Source organism: Neoarius graeffei, chromosome 11 (assembly GCF_027579695.1).
Source record: "Neoarius graeffei isolate fNeoGra1 chromosome 11, fNeoGra1.pri, whole genome shotgun sequence".
In the NCBI taxonomy this organism is placed as follows: Eukaryota; Metazoa; Chordata; class Actinopteri; order Siluriformes; family Ariidae; genus Neoarius; species Neoarius graeffei.
The window spans coordinates 34,173,830-34,192,100 of NC_083579.1; the positions used below are offsets into that span (position 1 = coordinate 34,173,830).

At 43.9% G+C, this 18,271-nt stretch overlaps 1 protein-coding gene across 3 annotated transcripts in view; it reads left to right on the plus strand.

Moving 5' to 3' along the window:
• Positions 1-369: 369 nt before the first annotated feature.
• Positions 370-18,271, plus strand: part of map7a (microtubule-associated protein 7a) — a 34,142-nt gene continuing 16,240 nt past the window's right edge. For 2 of the 3 annotated variants that reach the window (XM_060933752.1, XM_060933754.1), the window contains exons 1-6: positions 370-640; positions 9,819-9,920; positions 14,176-14,250; positions 14,342-14,505; positions 15,595-15,697; positions 15,825-15,938. In XM_060933752.1, coding sequence (XP_060789735.1) covers positions 532-640; positions 9,819-9,920; positions 14,176-14,250; positions 14,342-14,505; positions 15,595-15,697; positions 15,825-15,938 — 667 coding nt within the window. In that variant the 5' untranslated portion in view covers positions 370-531. The remainder of the gene's footprint in view (positions 641-9,818; positions 9,921-14,175; positions 14,251-14,341; positions 14,506-15,594; positions 15,698-15,824; positions 15,939-18,271) is intronic. The other variant, XM_060933753.1, reaches the window with a different exon arrangement.

The window sequence follows — 18,271 nt, forward strand, 5'->3', positions numbered from 1 at the left end:
GCAATTTTATGTAAATTAAATGAAAGATTAAATAAAATATAACTGAAGACTGATTTGGGGTTTTTATGTTTTGCATGTGTTTTTTTCCATGTTCATAAAAATAATTTTTCAATATTTATTAATTTATTTGTATTTGATTTTTTTAAAAATTATTATTATTATTTTAAAAATATATATTTTTCCTCCCATTTATTAACACAGATGGGTAACGTCATGCCCACACACATTTTCAATCTGACATTTCACTGTTGCTCTGGTAACTCCTGTGGAACGTGTGTGTGTGTGTATTTTATTCAGCTCTGCATGCATCTCATCCTTGCTGACGTGAACGATGCTGACTCTTAAAGGGGAAGAGAGAGAGAGAGAGAGAGAGTGAGCAAATCAAAATAGATTCATTTACAGAGTAGGATTGGGACGCAGCCTGAGCTGGAGAGAATCAGCTGCTCTGGCTGTGGTGTACTGTACACACACACACACACACAGATCCTGGAGCAGATACCGCACAGAGGAGAATCAGGGTGTAACAGCACAATGCCAGCTCCATGTATGAGCCTGGCAGGACAGCAGAGAAACTGGAGGCAGACTGGCAAGGCAACGTTCCCGAGGCACTCCATCCTTCCAGAAGTAGACAAGATGAAAGGTAGGTGAATGGATTATTAACACTAACGAGCCTGATGATGTATGCTGTATTTTTTGTGGATGTGTGTTAATGACATTTACCTACATACTGCTATGTTTTTTGCTGCTCAGGATGTTTCATGAACATATACAGTATAGAATTGTGTCATCATATTAGATGGTACCATCCCAAGCTACAACGAACTTACTGATTCCCCAGGGTTCTCTCAGAATCATATGGTTCTCGATTATGTAATACACACACACCTACTCACACACACACGCACGCACACACACACACACACACACACACACACACACACACACACACACACACACACACACCAAAGATTCGAACAATCTGACCAAACAAATCATACCTTCCTCACAAGCTCTGTTCTAACATCCAGCATCTGAGTTTCGAGTTGAGCAATCAGAGTCAGGTGCTCTGGATGTGTTATCTCATCCACGTCGTCCCCAGAACACAGTCTCAGTTCAGACAAATAATGTCTTTGTAGTTTTCTCTTCAGGCCCTGGGCTGTGCTGGAGAACAACACAACATTCTCAGAGTCAGCACGGGATGGGTCTGGCGTCGGCCTGCTGGTTATTAAAGATCTTACAGTGATGATAATCAGAAAATAAAATGTTCAGTTTTCTAGGTTTGTTTTTACACTGTATGAATTCAGCGCTCTTTTAAGGTCATGCTGTACAGGATCCCGATGGAATCTCGTCAGAATTCTGTACCAGGATATCCGATGATGTGTGTTCGCCATGTCGGATTGTAAACAGAAATAAAATTCGGATGTTCTGTTTATCAATCAGTGTCAAGTTGAAAACTGGCTCACATAAACACAAATATGATAAGATGATTTTTTTTCTGTCCATCAGCATGTTGCTATCGCAACTAGTGTATTTGTAGCTGGCAAGTGAGTTTGCAAACTCCACGTTCAGCACCCCCTCAATCACTCCCCAAACCCCTCCCCCTCAAAAACGTTGTCTATCCACCAGTGGCGGGTCTTGAAAATTTTCTCAGGAGGGGCAAATTATCCAATAATGTCATAAGGTGACTCATTCAGCAGGCACATTATAGGTGGCCAGACATTATTGATTCTTTTTTTTTGTTTTCTCTCTGCATATCACAGTTCCATGCCACTTCTGTCCACTAGATGGCAGCATATGACAGAAATCTTTTCCTTGTAGCTACCTAAGCTATAGGCTGTGGTGTAAAGTTGCAAACAACATTCACAATCGAAGAATAGTGTGGCTCCACAATGACCAATTTCAATTACGCCCTATTCACTATTCACATTATTTCAATATTGTATGATGTGAATGATATCTTTATAAAAGATATGTCCAACAACTAAATAAGAAAGGAAACCATATTTTTAAAAAATAATACATACAGTGGTGCTTGAAAGTTTGTGAACCCTTTAGAATTTTCTATATTTCTGCATAAATATGACAGAAAACATCATCAGATTTTCATACAAGTCCTAAAAGTAGAAAAATAGAACCAAGTTAAACAAATGAGAAAAAAATATGATACTTGGTCATTTATTTATTGAATAAAATGATCCAATATTACATATCTGTGAGTGGCAAAAGTATGGGAACCTCTAGGATTAGCAGCTAATTTGAAGGTGAAATTAGTGTCAGCTGTTTTCAATCAATGGGATGACAATCAGGTGTGAGTGGGCACCCTGTTTTATTTAAAGAACAGGGATCTATCAAAGTCTGATCTTCACAACACATGTTTGTGGAAGTGTATCATGGCACGAACAAAGGAGATTTCTGAGGACCTCAGAAAAAGCGTTGTTGATGCTCATCAGGCTGGAAAAGGTTACAAAACCATCTCTAAAGAGTTTGGACTCCACCAGTCCACAGTCACACAGATTGTGTACAAACGGAGGAAATTCAAGACCATTGTTACCCTCCCCAGGAGTGGTCGACCAACAAAGATCACTCCAAGAGCAAGGCGTGAAATAGTTGGCGAGGTCACAAAGGACCCCAGGGTAACTTCTAAGCAACTGAAGGCCTCTCTCACATTGGCTAATGTTAATGTTCATGAGTCCACCCTCAGGAGAACACTGAACAACAATGGTGTGCATGGCAGGGTTGCAAGGAGAAAGCCACTGTTCTCCAAAAAGAATATTGCTCCTCATCTGCAGTTTGCTAAAGATCATGTGGACAAGCCAGAAGGCTACTGGAAAAATGTTTTGTGGATGGATGAGACCAAAATAGAACTTTTTGGTTTAAATGAGAAGCGTTATGTTTGGAGAAAGGAAAACACTGCATTCCAGCAGAAGAACCTTATCCCATCTGTGAAACATGGTGGTGGTAGTATCATGGTTTGGGCCTGTTTTGCTGCATCTGGGCCAGGACGGCTTGCCATCATTGATGGAACAATGAATTCTGAATTATACCAGCGAATTCTAAAGGAAAATGTCAGGACATCTGTCCATGAACTGAATCTCAAGAGAAGGTGGGTCATGCAGCAAGACAACGACCCTAAGCATACAAGTCGTTCTACCAAAGAATGGGTAAAGAAGAATGTTTTGGAATGGCCAAGTCAAAGTCCTGACCTTAATCCAATGGAAATGTTGTGGAAGGACCTGAAGCGAGCAGTTCATGTGAGGAAACCCACCAACATCCCAGAGTTGAAGCTGTTCTGTACGGAGGAATGGGCTAAAATTCCTCCAAGCCGGTGTGCAGGACTGATCAACAGTTACCACAAACGTTTAGTTGCAGTTATTGCTGCACAAGGGGGTCACACCAGATACTGAAAGCAAAGGTTCACATACTTTTGCCACTCACGGATATGTAATATTGGATCATTTTCCTCAATAAATAAATGACCAAGTATAATATTTTTGTCTCATTTGTTTAACTGGGTTCTCTTTATCTACTTTTAGGACTTGTGTGCAAATCTGATGATGTTTTAGGTCATATTTATGCAGAAATAGAGAAAATTCTAAAGGGTTCACAAACTTTCAAGCACCACTGTATTTATTTGCCAATCTTGAAAGTACTGTTCTACAGAATGTTCTGTAAATAGATTTTGTACTTCAAACTCCATGACCAGCAAGAATTTCACAGACTGTGGAACTTAAGGACAACAGGAAAGTGCACTTACTGTAACAAAACATTGTAAATAGTTGGCTAACATAACAATAGCAGTTGAATAAATAGATGAGTGGAGCTTTAGATCTTGCAATTACTGGTATTTACCAAGGATATTACCAAAGTGCTAACTCTCAGAGCAAAGTGTGGCAAATATAAAAATGCAAATTGAAAACATCAAACGTGAACTGATTGTGTGTGTGTGTGTGTGTGTGTGTGTGTGTGTGTGTGTGTGTGTGTGTGTGTGTGTGTGTGAGTGAGTCACGGAGTCAACCAAACCCAGAAAAACACCATGGTGACTGGAGCCCTCAGTTTCGTCTTTGCCTCGTAGAGCTAACTCGAACACTCCACAAAATTTCACGCGTTGGATGAGCCGGTTTAATATGTGCCTGTTCTTGCTCACCTCATCGTTGTGGCGGCAAACTGCTAGCCTGTAGCCCTCATCCAGCTGTGTAGCGATGTTCACTCTCCCAAAAGCCGAAAATTTCAGGCAGCTGCCCATGTGAATCTTTGATGACTCATGTTTTTTTATTTTCTCCGACAAATGATGCATGTCCGAAACTCCAGTGACCGTCCAAGCAGCGTTGTCCGTGGAGCCACCTCCAGGGTGGAAAAGTAAGCAGGGGGAGCAGAAAACCGCTGAGGCGTCCTTGCAGCCAGCTCGCCAGGATTTGCGCTGGGACCATGTTGAAGTAAAACCTCGAGTATATGATTTCCCCCCTTGTCGAAATTTGTTTTATGTTTCGATTTGGTCGAGGGGGGTCCAGCTTGTTTTGTTGCCAATTTAGCTCGATTTGATCGCTGACTAAATGGAATTTCTTTTAAGGACCGCACTGAATCGCTTTCCGAATCCATCTCACCTCAGAAACTGAGAGGATCGAACGCAACTTTGCCGCGTTTCGCAGTGACGTAAGCACGTTAGGGCAAGCCCCCCCCCCCCCCCCCCCCCCCCCCCCCCCCCCCGGAACCCATAGATATTGCATTGAAGTGTCAGTCAGGAAAAAATATATATATTAACATGGGACTCTATCAGTGAACTCTTGGGCGATTTTCAACGTGACTGAAATTGCCCCAAAAGGGGCGGTACTCTAGAAGCAAGACCACCCTGATTGGACAATGATACCCAGAGACAGAGTAAAAGGCCTAGAGCAACACTGGTGAAAGTTTGTTTAAAAAAAAAAACTTTTTTTTTTCGTTTTGGCAGTGCATCGCCCAATCGCCCTTATGCACCACCCGCCCTTGCTATCCACCCCGCGTTTACACTGAAATTCAGTGTATGAATCTAAATACATTTGTTGCACAATAAAATACACATTTCATGATGCACAATTTATCAATCTTTCAGAAGAGGAATCAAATGAACCAAACAACCTCCATAAGAAACCCCAAAAGACTCAATATATCACAAAAAGTACAAAATATCAGCAAAATATAGAGATCTTTTAAGTTGACCTATAGCATTGGAAATTCCCCTTACAGGAAACCTTTATGATGTGACCTCAATGAAAGTGAACCAAATCAATAATAGTATGTTAGTTAGGTTATAATCATTTTTCTGCAAGGTACACAAATTCTCATCTCATCTCATTATCTCTAGCCGCTTTATCCTTCTACAGGGTCGCAGGCAAGCTGGAGCCTATCCCAGCTGACTACGGGCGAAAGGCGGGGTACACCCTGGACAAGTCGCCAGGTCATCACAGGGCTGACACATAGACACAGACAACCATTCACACTCACATTCACACCTACGGTCAATTTAGAGTCACCAGTTAACCTAACCTGCATGTCTTTGGACTGTGGGGGAAACCGGAGCACCCGGAGGAAACCCACGCGGACACGGGGAGAACATGCAAACTCCGCACAGAAAGGCCCTCGCCGGCCCCGGGGCTCGAACCCAGGACCTTCTTGCTGTGAGGCGACAGCGCTAACCACTACACCACCGTGCCGCCCATGACAAAACTGTGTGGGGAAAATGGAATATATATATATATATATATGGCACACTCCAGACAGCGCACGTGCCAAGCGGACTTTCAGGCGCACGCCGTAAACGACTCGCACCTGCACAGGATTAAGGTGCAAACAGTGTGCCTATATAAAAACTGTGAAAACACATTTACTTTGCGAAGTATTGAGTTGCATTGCTGACCCATTACCGAGCCTTATTTCCTTGTTTGGTTTCCTGATCCCTGATTTCCTGTTTCTCGTCTTTGATTCTGCTGAGTCTACGATAGCTTGTTTGTGCCTCGCTCGACCTATTGCCTGTTCCACCGTTTTATGATTTTGCTTGCCGTTCTGGATTGTTTACCTGTCTTCACTTGGATTAATAAACACACCTTCTGCACTTACATCCGTCTCCCAACCATCTTTGACAGAATACTTCACACTCCCTGACAAAGAGACGCACATTCACCTGTTCATACATCATGTTCAGGAGCAAACTAATGTTATGGCGCTAAAACAGCCACCGTCAAATGGTGCAGTTGGAATGCTGGACTCGACTTGGATCAATAGTGGCCTCAACTCGGACTTGAATTTGTTTTTAATGACTTGGACTTGACTCAGACTTGAACGCTGGGGACTAGAGACTGGACTCGGGCTTGAGGTTTAGTGACTTGACTACAACACTGATATATATAAAACACACACACACACAAAATAGCATCTGGTGGATTGGCGCACCTAAGCTTTCCCTGTTGTAATCAAATACTAGATCGTTTATACTACCTTAGGTATGTTTTTATTTGTACCGAGGCCATTTATACATTCGTTCATTAAGAAAAACAGTAAAAAGATTAATGAGAAATGACTAAGAATAACAGAATGTTTCACTCTCCTGGCGTTTTCTACAGCAGCGTTAATGTCCAGTGGAATGACGCAGGCACCAGTCTCTGTAGGAAGAGGCGTGTTCCGTACAGTCTGGTAGTCAATAGATGCCAAAACTGTGTACAGCTCTTTTAACATTTGGTAATATGAGAAAGTCTTTAAAACAAGAACAGCAGAAACTATTAAAAAGATTGATGAAAATAAAATTGTTTTTTGGGCAGCATGGTGGTGTAGTGGTTAACACTGTCGCCTCACAGTTCTGGGTTCGAGCCCAGTGGCTGGCGAGGGCCTTTCTGTGCGGAGTTTGCATGTTCTCCCCGTGTCCGCGTGGGTTTCCTCCGGGTGCTCCGGTTTCCCCCACAGTCCAAAGACATGCAGGTTAGGTTAACTGGTGACTCTAAATTGACCGTAGGTGTGAATGTGAGTGTGAATGGTTGTGTGTGTCTATGTGTCAGCCCTGCGATGACCTGGCGACTTGTCCAGGGTGTACCCCGCCTTTCGCCCGTAGTCAGCTGGGATAGGCTCCAGCTTGCCTGTGACCCTACACAGGATAAGCGGTTATGGATAGACAGTTGTTTTTTTTTCCACAAATGCTCATTTCAGTTGAAACTTTTATAATTCATGACAACAAACTGGGCAGAAGAATGAACATTTCTTCTTCTTCTTTTGACTGTTCCCGTTAGGGGTCGCCACAGCGGATAATATCCCTCCATCTCCTCCTGTCCTCCATATCTTTTTGTGTAGCACCAACCGTCCTCATGTCCTCCTTCACCATATGCATAAATCTCATCTTTGGTCTTCCTCTTTTCCTTCTACCTGGCAACTCCATCTCTAGCATTCTTTTCCCAATAGAGGAATGAACATTTAAACATATTTAAACTTAACACTGCGTCATTCCACTGGACTTGAAGGTAATGTTCTGTAAGCTAGGCGGGCAGAAACTGGAATATTGTTGTCCTGTATGTACAAGCAATGTAGGCTAACAAACATAAGTGTCATACTAGACTGTTTCATTCCATGCATAATATTATACTCATATACAGATGACACAGCTGTATACCTTTATCTTTTGCATGTTTCTCCTATGATTTTACTGAGGAATGAAACAAAGTGAGGACTAAAACACTCTGTGGTGCTGCTCATCTCATCTCATTATCTCTAGCCGCTTTATCCTGTCCTACAGGGTCACAGGCAAGCTGGAGCCTATCCCAGCTGACTACGGGCGAAAGGCGGGGTACACCCTGGACAAGTCGCCAGGTCATCACAGGGCTGACACATAGACACAGACAACCATTCACACTCACATTCACACCTACGGTCAATTTAGAGTCACCAGTTAACCTAACCTGCATGTCTTTGGACTGTGGGGGAAACCGGAGCACCCGGAGGAAACCCACGCGGACACGGGGAGAACATGCAAACTCCACACAGAAAGGCCCTCGCCGGCCACGGGGCTCGAACCCGGACCTTCTTGCTGTGAGGCGACAGCGCTAACCACTACACCACCGTGCCGCCCTGTGGTGCTGCTATAGAAAAATAATCAATCCGCAAGTGTTTTATTCCTCTTACACCACAGCAATTTGCCAAGGCAAACAATTTTGAAAAAATAAATCCTGGCAGGGTTTTTTTTTCCTGTTTATAGATGCATTTAATATGATGGGATGTCTGAAAAACAATTTATTTCCTGTTGTCAAATAAGTTACAGCAGCTATAAACACTATTAATGGTAGTTATCAACATTCATTTCCAAATACAGCTTTATAAAAGGTGAGTAGGCAGATACAGTACTGTGCAAAAGTCTTAGGCACCCTTTTTTCATCCAAACTTAGTTATAGATTTCTGTTTTATAATTTCTACGTTGGGCGTCACGGTGGTGTAGTGGTTAGCGCTGTCGCCTCACAGCAAGAAGGACCTGGTTCGAGCCCAGCGGCCGGCAAGGGCCTTTCTGTGCGGAGTTTGCATGTTCTCCCCGTGTCCGCGTGGGTTTCCTCCGGGTGCTCCGGTTTCCCTCACAGTCCAAAGACATGCAGGTTAGGTTAACCGGTGACTCTAAATTGAGCGTAGGTGTGAATGTGAGTGTGAATGGTTGTCTGTGTCTATGTGTCAGCCCTGTGATGACCTGGCGACTTGTCCAGGGTGTACCCCGCCTTTCGCCCGTAGGCAGTTGGGATAGGCTCCAGCTTGCCTGCGACCCTGTAGAACAGGATAAAGCGGCTACAGATGATGAGATGAGATTAGATGAGACTTCTACGTTAGGGCAGCACGATGGTGTAGTGGTTAGCACTGTCGCCTCACAGCAAGAAGGTCCTGGGTTCGAGCCCAGTGGCTGGAGAGGGCTTTTCTGTGTGGAGTTTGCATGTTCTCCCCGTGTCCACATGGGTTTCCTCCGGGTGCTCCGGTTTCCCCCACAGTCCAAAGACATGCAGGTTAGGTTAACTGGTGACTCTAAATTGAGCGTAGGTGTGAATGTGAGTGTGAATGGTTGTCTGTGTCTATGTGTCAGCCCTGTGATGACCTGGCGACTTGTCCAGGGTGTACCCCGCCTTTCGCCCGTAGGCAGTTGGGATAGGCTCCAGCTTGCCTGCGACCCTATGGGACAGGATAAGCAGCTACAGATACTGGATGGATGGATGGACTTCTACATTATTGAGTCAGTACAAAAAAGAGAAAAAAAAGAAAAAATGTTGTATCCGAGCAGAATATTACATAAGAGACCATTTTTCAGATTAAAAAAGAAACCATAATGAAGGCTGCTGGGTTTTGGTGCAAAATTACGAAGCGAGTGTGACCGTCACAGTGTCCAGAAGAACTGTGGCTGGTTCTGTAAGATGCTCAGTAAAACCTACAGCTCATTTCCGCATAAAACTGCACTTGCTGTACCTGAGACTACTATTTTTTTAAAGCAAAGGGTTTATAGTATGCTGTTTATAGTAGTTCTTTAATGTTGAAACATTTCATTTCATTATTTTTGAAGCCATCTTTGCTCTACAGCATTTCATTACATGTGCCTAAGACTTTTTCCCAGTACTGTATATCAATAGTTTACGTTATTTAAGAAAATAATAATTTTGGTCAGTGTCAGAAACCTGAAATGAACAAATTAGCAACATCCATCAAATGTCATATTGTGAATCACAGAGTTTAGGAGGACGTTATGTGGCTGTTACAGGTTTGTAAAATGTTTATACATGACACAGATCACCTTTAACCTTGAACAGAGTCACTGAGTCTGATCTGATGCTGTTTTCCAGGAGATGACCCCGATGTGAAGTCCAACATGGAGCAGAAGCAAGCGTCCTGTTCCCCCTCAGCACAGATCAGTAGGCACAGAAGAAACGGAAACGCTGCTGCAGGTGCGAAACAGCTCAAGCTTGACCATCAGTCCGTCTGTCTTCCTTTCCGCCTTCACTTCATCTCATTCAGTCCAAGTTGTGGTGTTGATGTGGTGCAGTTGCACAACAGGCCTCTTTGTACTATTCACCAGAAGTAGGAGAAGAAATTGTGGGGAAAATCCCCAAACAAAACTAAAAAGACAAGAGCTTTTAAAGCTCTCAGGGGGAAAAAAAAAAGTCCATTAGCAAATCAGATTAAAAAAAGCATGTGACTCTCTCTGTGCACCACCATGAGATTTAACCATGAGACTGATGTGTTTTCACACCAGGGGTTGAAAAAGTACTGAGAAATTATACTTCACTTAAAGAAATAAATATACTTCACTTAAAAAAATAAATTAAAAAGTTGCTACTTTTTAAAGTCTCATCTCATTATCTCTAGCCGCTTTATCCTGTTCTACAGGGTCGCAGGCAAGCTGGAGCCTATCCCAGCTGACTACGGGCGAAAGGCGGGGTACACCCTGGACAAGTCGCCAGGTCATCACAGGGCTGACACATAGACACAGACAACCATTCACACTCACATTCACACCTACGGTCAATTTAGAGTCACCAGTTAACCTAACCTGCATGTCTTTGGACTGTGGGGGAAACTGGAGCACCCAGAGGAAACCCACGCGGACATGGGGAGAACATGCAAACTCCACACAGAAAGGCCCTCGCCGGCCATGGGGCTCGAACCCAGACCTTCTTGCTGTGAGGCGACAGCGCTAACCACTACACCACTGTCCCGCCCACTTTTTAAAGTACTTAAAAGTATTAAACAGTAAAAACGTAAATGTTTTAAACTTTCATCTTAATCATGTAAACTTTCATAACAGATCTAAAACTACTTCATGATTTTTTTATTTGAAGCAGCAATGCCTTTTTGCCCGAAAACATAATTTAATCTCTGTAAATTTGCAATATTTTCGCTTCTATCTGGACGTTTGACCTCATAGTCAACCTCCCCCATTCATTTGACCTTGAAGGGCCCTTGCCAATTGGCGATTAATTTTGAGCTTGAGGTGGGCAGTAAAATGAGGACTTTATCTCCTGGTGCAAATTCCCTTAGCCGTGTCCCTCTGTTGTGCAGGTGAGATTGACATTCTTGGGCCTCTAGCAAATTCTCCTGGGTTATGTGGATTAGTGCATGAATTTTTGCTCTCAGGTCATGAATGTATTGAATTTCATTTTTGCTTTGAGAAAGTCCCTCTTCCCATTTCTCTCTATTTATGTCTAAGACACCACGGGGCTTGCACCCATACCATAAGCCCTGGTGGAGGCTTGTGGGACCTCGCACACTGCAAACAACAGAGGGTCTAGCCACCTGTCCCAGTTTTTAGCGTCCTCGTGAACAAACTTACGAATCGTGTTTTTAAGTGTTTGGTTAAATTGTTTGACCAGCCTGTCTGTTTGCAGATGATAAACACTAGCATGAACCGATTTAATCCCCAATAATTTGTACAGTTCACACAGTGTGCATGACGTAAAAGTAGGGCTTTGATCAGTCAGGATTTCTTTCGGAAGATAGAAAGATAACCGATTCAGGAGATAATGTAGAAGAGTGCCTCAGCAACACTACGTGCTGAAGTATTGCAAAGAGGCACTGCTTCTGGATATCGTGTTGCATAATCCACTATGACTGGTGCAAAGTGATACCCGTGTTGCAGGTCTATCTAATCACCTGATGAGATCCATGCCAATTTTTTTCGAAGGGGATCTCAATTAATGGTAATGGGCACAATGGCACTTTTGGTGTGGCTGTTGGATTTACCAGCTGGCATTCGCAACATGCCACACACCACTTGCGGACACTGACACAAATCCCCGGCCAATAGAAACGGGCCATAAGACAATTTAGTGTTTTATCCTGCCCCAAATGCCTAGCCATAGGATTATGATGAGCCACATGGAATAGAAGTTCTCTACGGCTCTTCGGGACCAACAATTGTGTCACTTCCTCTTTAGTTTGAGTGTCCTGCATTACTCGATATAGTCTATCCTTAATAATACAAAAATACAGGAAGGAAAGCACAAGGTTACGTTGGAGGATTTGGCCATCAATTACTTTCACTTGGTCAAAGCCGTGTCTCAGAAACTCATCATGCACCTGCTCCAATGGGGAAATCCCTTAAGGGATTCCCCAGAGAGAGAGGAGAGCACCCCCCCCCCCCCCCATGTCATCATGATGTGGAGCTGACACAGACGGCCCTGGGACTGTCTCCACATCTAACGTTTCAGCGGGATTCCTCTGTGACATACTACTGCAGGACCCACCCACCACTAACTGTTTCATTCACATTTTAAACCCTGGTCAATCTATTCCCAGGATAAGTAGATGGGTGAGGCTCGGACTAACCACTGCCTCCACACTATGCTTTTCTCCCCGGAAGTGAATAGTGACAGGCATTAGCAGGTATTTGTGAATGTCCCCGTGCACACATTTGACCCTCACCAATCGTGCATTTCCCAGTGCCCTGCACTGAATCAGGCTTTGATACATGGAGGTCTGATTACAACCAGAATCCATCAAAGCCTGATGTGTACCCCCTTGAATATTCACAACGATTCTATATGCTCCTGCTCGATCAGGGGAAGCCGGTGGTGCATCAGGAACGTGAATCAGTAGCCCCGCCTCCATGCGGAAGCACTGATTCCCTGCCTTCCCTCCGCACTGACAGACCTGTATGGGCTCGCTCCTGTTCTGGCGAGCATGGATGAGTCCACCTGTGGAGAGCGAGAGGGGGTTAACAGCGGCACAAACACAGATGGAGAAGGGAGGGAAGAAACATGAGGACAGACATGAGGGCAGGGAGTGGGTTTCAGGGGAATTGGCTCCCATTTCCACAGAGCTGGGTTAGGGGAAGGGCGAGGAGAGAGAGGGAGAGGGAGGGGGAGAAAACGAAAGTGAGAGAGAGGAAGAGAAGCTGCGGGAGCGCCTGCTCCCGGAAACACCATCAGGTGTTCCTCAGACAGCTGGATCACCTCCTCCAGCGATGCCACTTGGTGACACCAGATCCATGCTGACGTCTCGCTAGGTAGTTGGATGACGAACTGCTCCAGTGTCACTCGCTCAAGGATGGGCTTGACATCGCACTCACCTGCCAGCAGCCACTGTCAGCAGGTGTCCCAGAGCTGTTGTGCAAATGCAAATAGCCAGCCCACTTCAATGAATGCCAGCTAGCGAAAGTGCTGGTGCTGCTCTTCTGGGCCATGGTCGACCCACTGTAGGATGGCCCGCTTCAGATTGGGGTACTCCAGCATGCAGGTGGCTGGGAGCTGCCAAGCAGTGAGCTGGGCTTCCCCCGAGAGGAGCAGCAGTAGGCGAGCCACCCACTGTGAGGTTGGCCATGAGCTCGCCTCCATGACATGCTCGAACAACTTGAGAAAGGCTTCAGGGTCATCCTGCAGCCCCATCTTGGCCAGCTGGGTGGGCACGCTGGCCACAGGGACGGCTGCTGGAGCACCTGTTGACTGGACCCAGCTCCGTATCACCTGCTGGTCTTCCACCTGGGCCTCGAGCAGAGCCAGGAAGCGCCGCCCCGATACAATGGATGGCACTGGAGGTCACTGGTGAGCATCTGGAGGAGCTCTCTGACTGGTTCAGACTCCATAGCGATGTTCATTCCTCAGTCCCGGGTTTTGGCACCAGTGTAACAACTCTTTGACATTGGGAAACAGAGGAACTGGGAGCAGGCTTCAGAACAGGTGTGTTCTTTTTATTGTTCACACTTTTCAGTGACTATTCATGAAACATAAACACACTTAACACACAGACGCGATGGGGTGTCACAGCTCACTCTCTCGTTTCTGGCTGTCTGAATGGCACACAGAGACACAGGTTAATAGACAGCCAGTAATTAGACACAGGTGCACCTCGCCACATGTTTCCTACTGGTTCAACCTGACTCCTCGCCATTCAGAGCCGATGCTCAACTACACCCCCGCTGCCACAGACATCCATCATTACTTTAAGACATGAAGTGACTTTTAATGAATACAAATAAAGAAAAATCATTGAATCAGAAGAAGGTGTGTCCAAATTTTTTACTGGTACTGTAAACGGATTAATAAACACATGTAATCATTGATGTGGTGATGTTTTCTGTAAGGAGATGTTTATTTAACATTTATGGAAGAAGTCTCCAGTGTCAGTATTAATGCTGTACCTTTGTACTGTATGTTCTATTAGAAGTAGAATGCAACAGCCAGCGACTGTAGTTGTGTTTCACAGAGTCTCACACGCTGAAGGTAGATGAGAGGCTACGACTGGCTCGGGAACGAAGAGAGGAGCACCTCAAACAGCTCGGTATTTATTCCAGGAGCATCATTTTCTCAAAGTTTTTTATTTTCACAGGATTTCTTTTTTTAATGAACTGTTACCTTGTGGTTGTGTTTAGCATCACGGGAGCGTGGTTGGCTGGCCCGAGAGGAAAGAGCCCGGAAGTTCTATGAGAAACACCTGGAGGAGCGTCAGAAAAAGCTGGAAGAGCAGAGGCAGAGGGAGGAGAGGAGGAGGAATGCTGTGGAGGAAAAACGCAGACAGAGGCTCAAAGAAGAGCGAGTGAGTCTCAACGAATTCCTCAAGGGGTTCAAGGAAAGAAAGTTTCCAGGAACCCTCAAAAAGAAATAGTTTGTTGTAAGGATGTACTGTATATATAACCTTTAAAAATCCTTTATGGTTCTCTAATTAACCCCTTTTTTCTCACAGTTTTTTATTTTGTTTTTGTTTTTTTGGTCATTTGCCAGTGGCTAACGGTGTTCTCGTAGAAAAATGGGCTCCTCATGGGTTAAGGTTTCTTATCTTACTAAATAGATCCTGCTCAGAATTCTTTGTGTAATTTCAATGCTGTTAGAAAAATGGGTTCTACTTAGAACCTTTGAAAGGTCCTCCAAATAGACACACTGAAGAATAATTTAATATTCTACTAAAATTTTTTTTAAGAGCGTTCGATTTTGTCATTTATTGGTTGCTATGATTAGATTTTCTATTTATACAACCTTCAAAAGTTCCTCCAAATGAACAGGATGAAGAACGCAGAATTAACCTTTTTTCTAACCTTTTCATTCGACTTGGAACCCTTTCTGAAAGGGACATACTTTGTCCTATAGTAGAAGAATGGGTTCCTCAAGGGTCCTTCGAATAGTTAAGTTCTTCATGGAACTCTCTCTGATAGGGAAACACTGTTGATTGGTTCTACATAGAACCTACATAGAAGCTTTAAGGGTTTCAACACACTCTTAGAAGAAAAAGAATCATTTAAAAATTCATCATTGATTCTTTGTGTAATATACATATAGCACCTTTAATGGTTTACCCACAGTCTTAGAAAAGAACAGGGGTTCTTTGAGTAAATTTAGATATAATGCTTCTTAGCTTCTTCAAAGGGTTCTATATTTTCTACTTTTAAGCATCCCTTTAAGGCGTCCCATAGGTTCTCGAGTCCTAGATCTTTTTTCTAAGAGTGTACTGAAGTCCAGGGCTTTGGACAAGGACTTAATTATCTATGACTTGAGCTGTTGACTTGGACGTGGATGTTCTATATAAATATTATTACCCAAACTATGCTGCTGGAGCCGATTAAAGTTCTCTAGTCAACTGACTTTACTAGAACTCTGGGGTGTAACCTAATGTTCTGGTCTTTTCTCTCAGGAGCGGTATGAGTCTGTGGTACAGAAGACCATGGAGAGGAGCCAGAAAGCCAAACAGAGAAGTACACAGAGGAAAGTGTACAATACTAAAAACAACACAAATGGTAAAATTCTGCAAGTGCATGTCTTTAAAGGACTAACCCCCTCTCCTTGGCTTCTAGTGTGTTCTTTACTACTCTTGTACTTTCCTCTTTGCTTTGCTTTAAGTGCCTGTGCTTTGCTTCTCTCCAGCTAAACGCCGCTCTCTTAGTCAGTGGGAGATAAACCTGGTTAATCGCCTTCAGACCCCTACCATCTCTTATCTAGCCAGGAGCAGGAGTGCCGTATGTCTGTCCAGAGGAGAAGGTAACCAGAGATAGTGCATTAAAGGTGCATTATGTAGTATATTAAAGGTGCACCTTGTAATTTAAAAAATGTTTCTCAAACTGTCACCTTAAAATCAGTGACATCTTAGGAACATTGTGAAGCATTCACAATATTGCCGTGTAACAGTCCAGGACACTTTCTTCATTTGAGAATGTTATTTTCAGTTTTTTCTGACCCTAAAATTGGCTCCACCTCCTGTTAAACAATACTGCTTAGCTTTGCCTTCTTAAAAGATAATTCACTAAAAATAAGTAGTTTCAGCCAAGGGAGTAAATTACCTTGCAGACAACTGAAGGAAGGTAACCAGAGGGAGTGCATTAAAGGTGCGATTTATAGTATATTAAAGATGCAGTTTGTAATTTTCAAAATGTTTCTTGAATTATAATCTTATAATTTGGACAGCAGAGGGTGCAATAATATATAATAGAAGGATTGCATGTGACTTCACTATAGGCGGTAACACAGCTCTAATGCCATGAAAACACACCAAAAATAGATCTAAAATAGGAAAGAGTTGGTGCAATTGACTGTACAAATAGATATAACAGGAAATTAGAGGGGGCGGCACGGTGGTGTAGTGGTTAGTGCTGTCGCCTCACAGCAAGAAGGTCCTGGTTCGAGCCCCGTGGCCGGCGAGGGCCTTTCTGTGCGGAGTTTGCATGTTCTCCCCGTGTCCACGTGGGTTTCCTCCGGGTGCTCCGGTTTCCCCCACAGTCCAAAGACATGCAGGTTATGTTAACTGGCGACTCTAAATTGACCGTAGGTGTGAATGTGAGTGTGAATGGTTGTCTGTGTCTATGTGTCAGCCCTGTGATGACCTGGCGACTTGTCCAGGGTGTACCCCGCCTTTCGCCCGTAGTCAGCTGGGATAGGCTCCAGCTTGCCTGCGACCCTGTAGAACAGGATAAAGCGGCTAGAGATAATGAGATGAGATGAGGAAATTAGAGGTATTGGACTGCCAAAAGCTAAAGAAAAAAAGAAGCAAATTGAGGTAATACAAATGTTCATAAATGTTCATGGACACCTTCGTTTTGATTCACAGTATTCCCATATGGGCAGCACAGCGGGGCAATGGTTAGCACTGTCACCTCACAGCAAGCAGGTTCTGGGTTTGAACCTGCCAGCTGACTGGGACTTTTCTGTGTGATAGGCATGTAATGATATATTGTGTGACAATAAATTGCAGTACAAATCTGTGACGATTTGAATAAATGAAATTTAAAAAAAGCACAGTAATTGTCAGGCTGTGTAGTCTAAGGCCCTGTCCACACGGCAACGGATTCAGGTGAATCTGATAAAATTGTTTATCGTTTCGGCCTGGCGTCCACACGGCACCGGCATTTTGGGTGCCCCAAAATGAAATCTTTTGAGAACGGGTTCCAGAGTGGAAAGATCTGGCAATGGCGCCGTTGCGAAGTCATCTGGATGAGTAGAACAGATTTGTTTATGATGACGTCACAACCACATGTGCTTCACGGCAGGTAGAAATGTAACGAAATCGATGCGAGTTGTCAACAAATCCTATAAGTTGGTTCATGAAATGCGCTTACAAAATATTTTCACTGTGAATATTTATTGTGTAATGGTGCAAAGTGAGAGAGAGAGAGAGAGAGAGAGAGAGAGAGAGAGAGAGAGAGAATAGCCCTTAGGGCAGAGTCAATCCAGCCAGCAAAAATGGGGAAAAAAAGGAGCGATCTCACCTCTTCAGATGTTGGTTTAAGTCCTACAATACATTCCTCAAAAAGGGCGTAGAAGAACAAATTAATCCATCAACGTGTAGCATTCAATTTATTCCGGACCATTAAAGACGCCGCCTTCCGCGTAGAATCATACGTCATCCTCGCCGCCATATTGGATGGGTCAAAGCGGAGAATAAAGATGCCTCATTCATGTGCTGCGTTTAACTGTACCAACAGGTTTGCCATCCAAACGAGATCACATGGGATTACCTTTTACAGGTGAGACTGGAAAAATACTTTTCATTGTATTTGGTCATTATAACGTAATTTTACGAACAGATTTTTCTGACTTTGTGGCTAATATGAAGTCTCGCACATAATAGTTTATGCGCATGCGTCCTTACTTCTTCTATTGTTCTGGTGTCTCCGATGGGACCGTCTTACAGTGCACCTAGAGGTGTGGCATGTGTATTGCATCGTTTTCAGCAAGCGTTGCGTTGCCATATGTACCTGATATTTTACTGATCCGTTGTCCATGTGGACGCGATATTTTTTTTTAAAAATCTCGTTGCCGTTGTCGTGTGGATGTAGCCTTAGTTTTTCTTAGCTGCAAGTTTTGTTTGGACAGCAGAG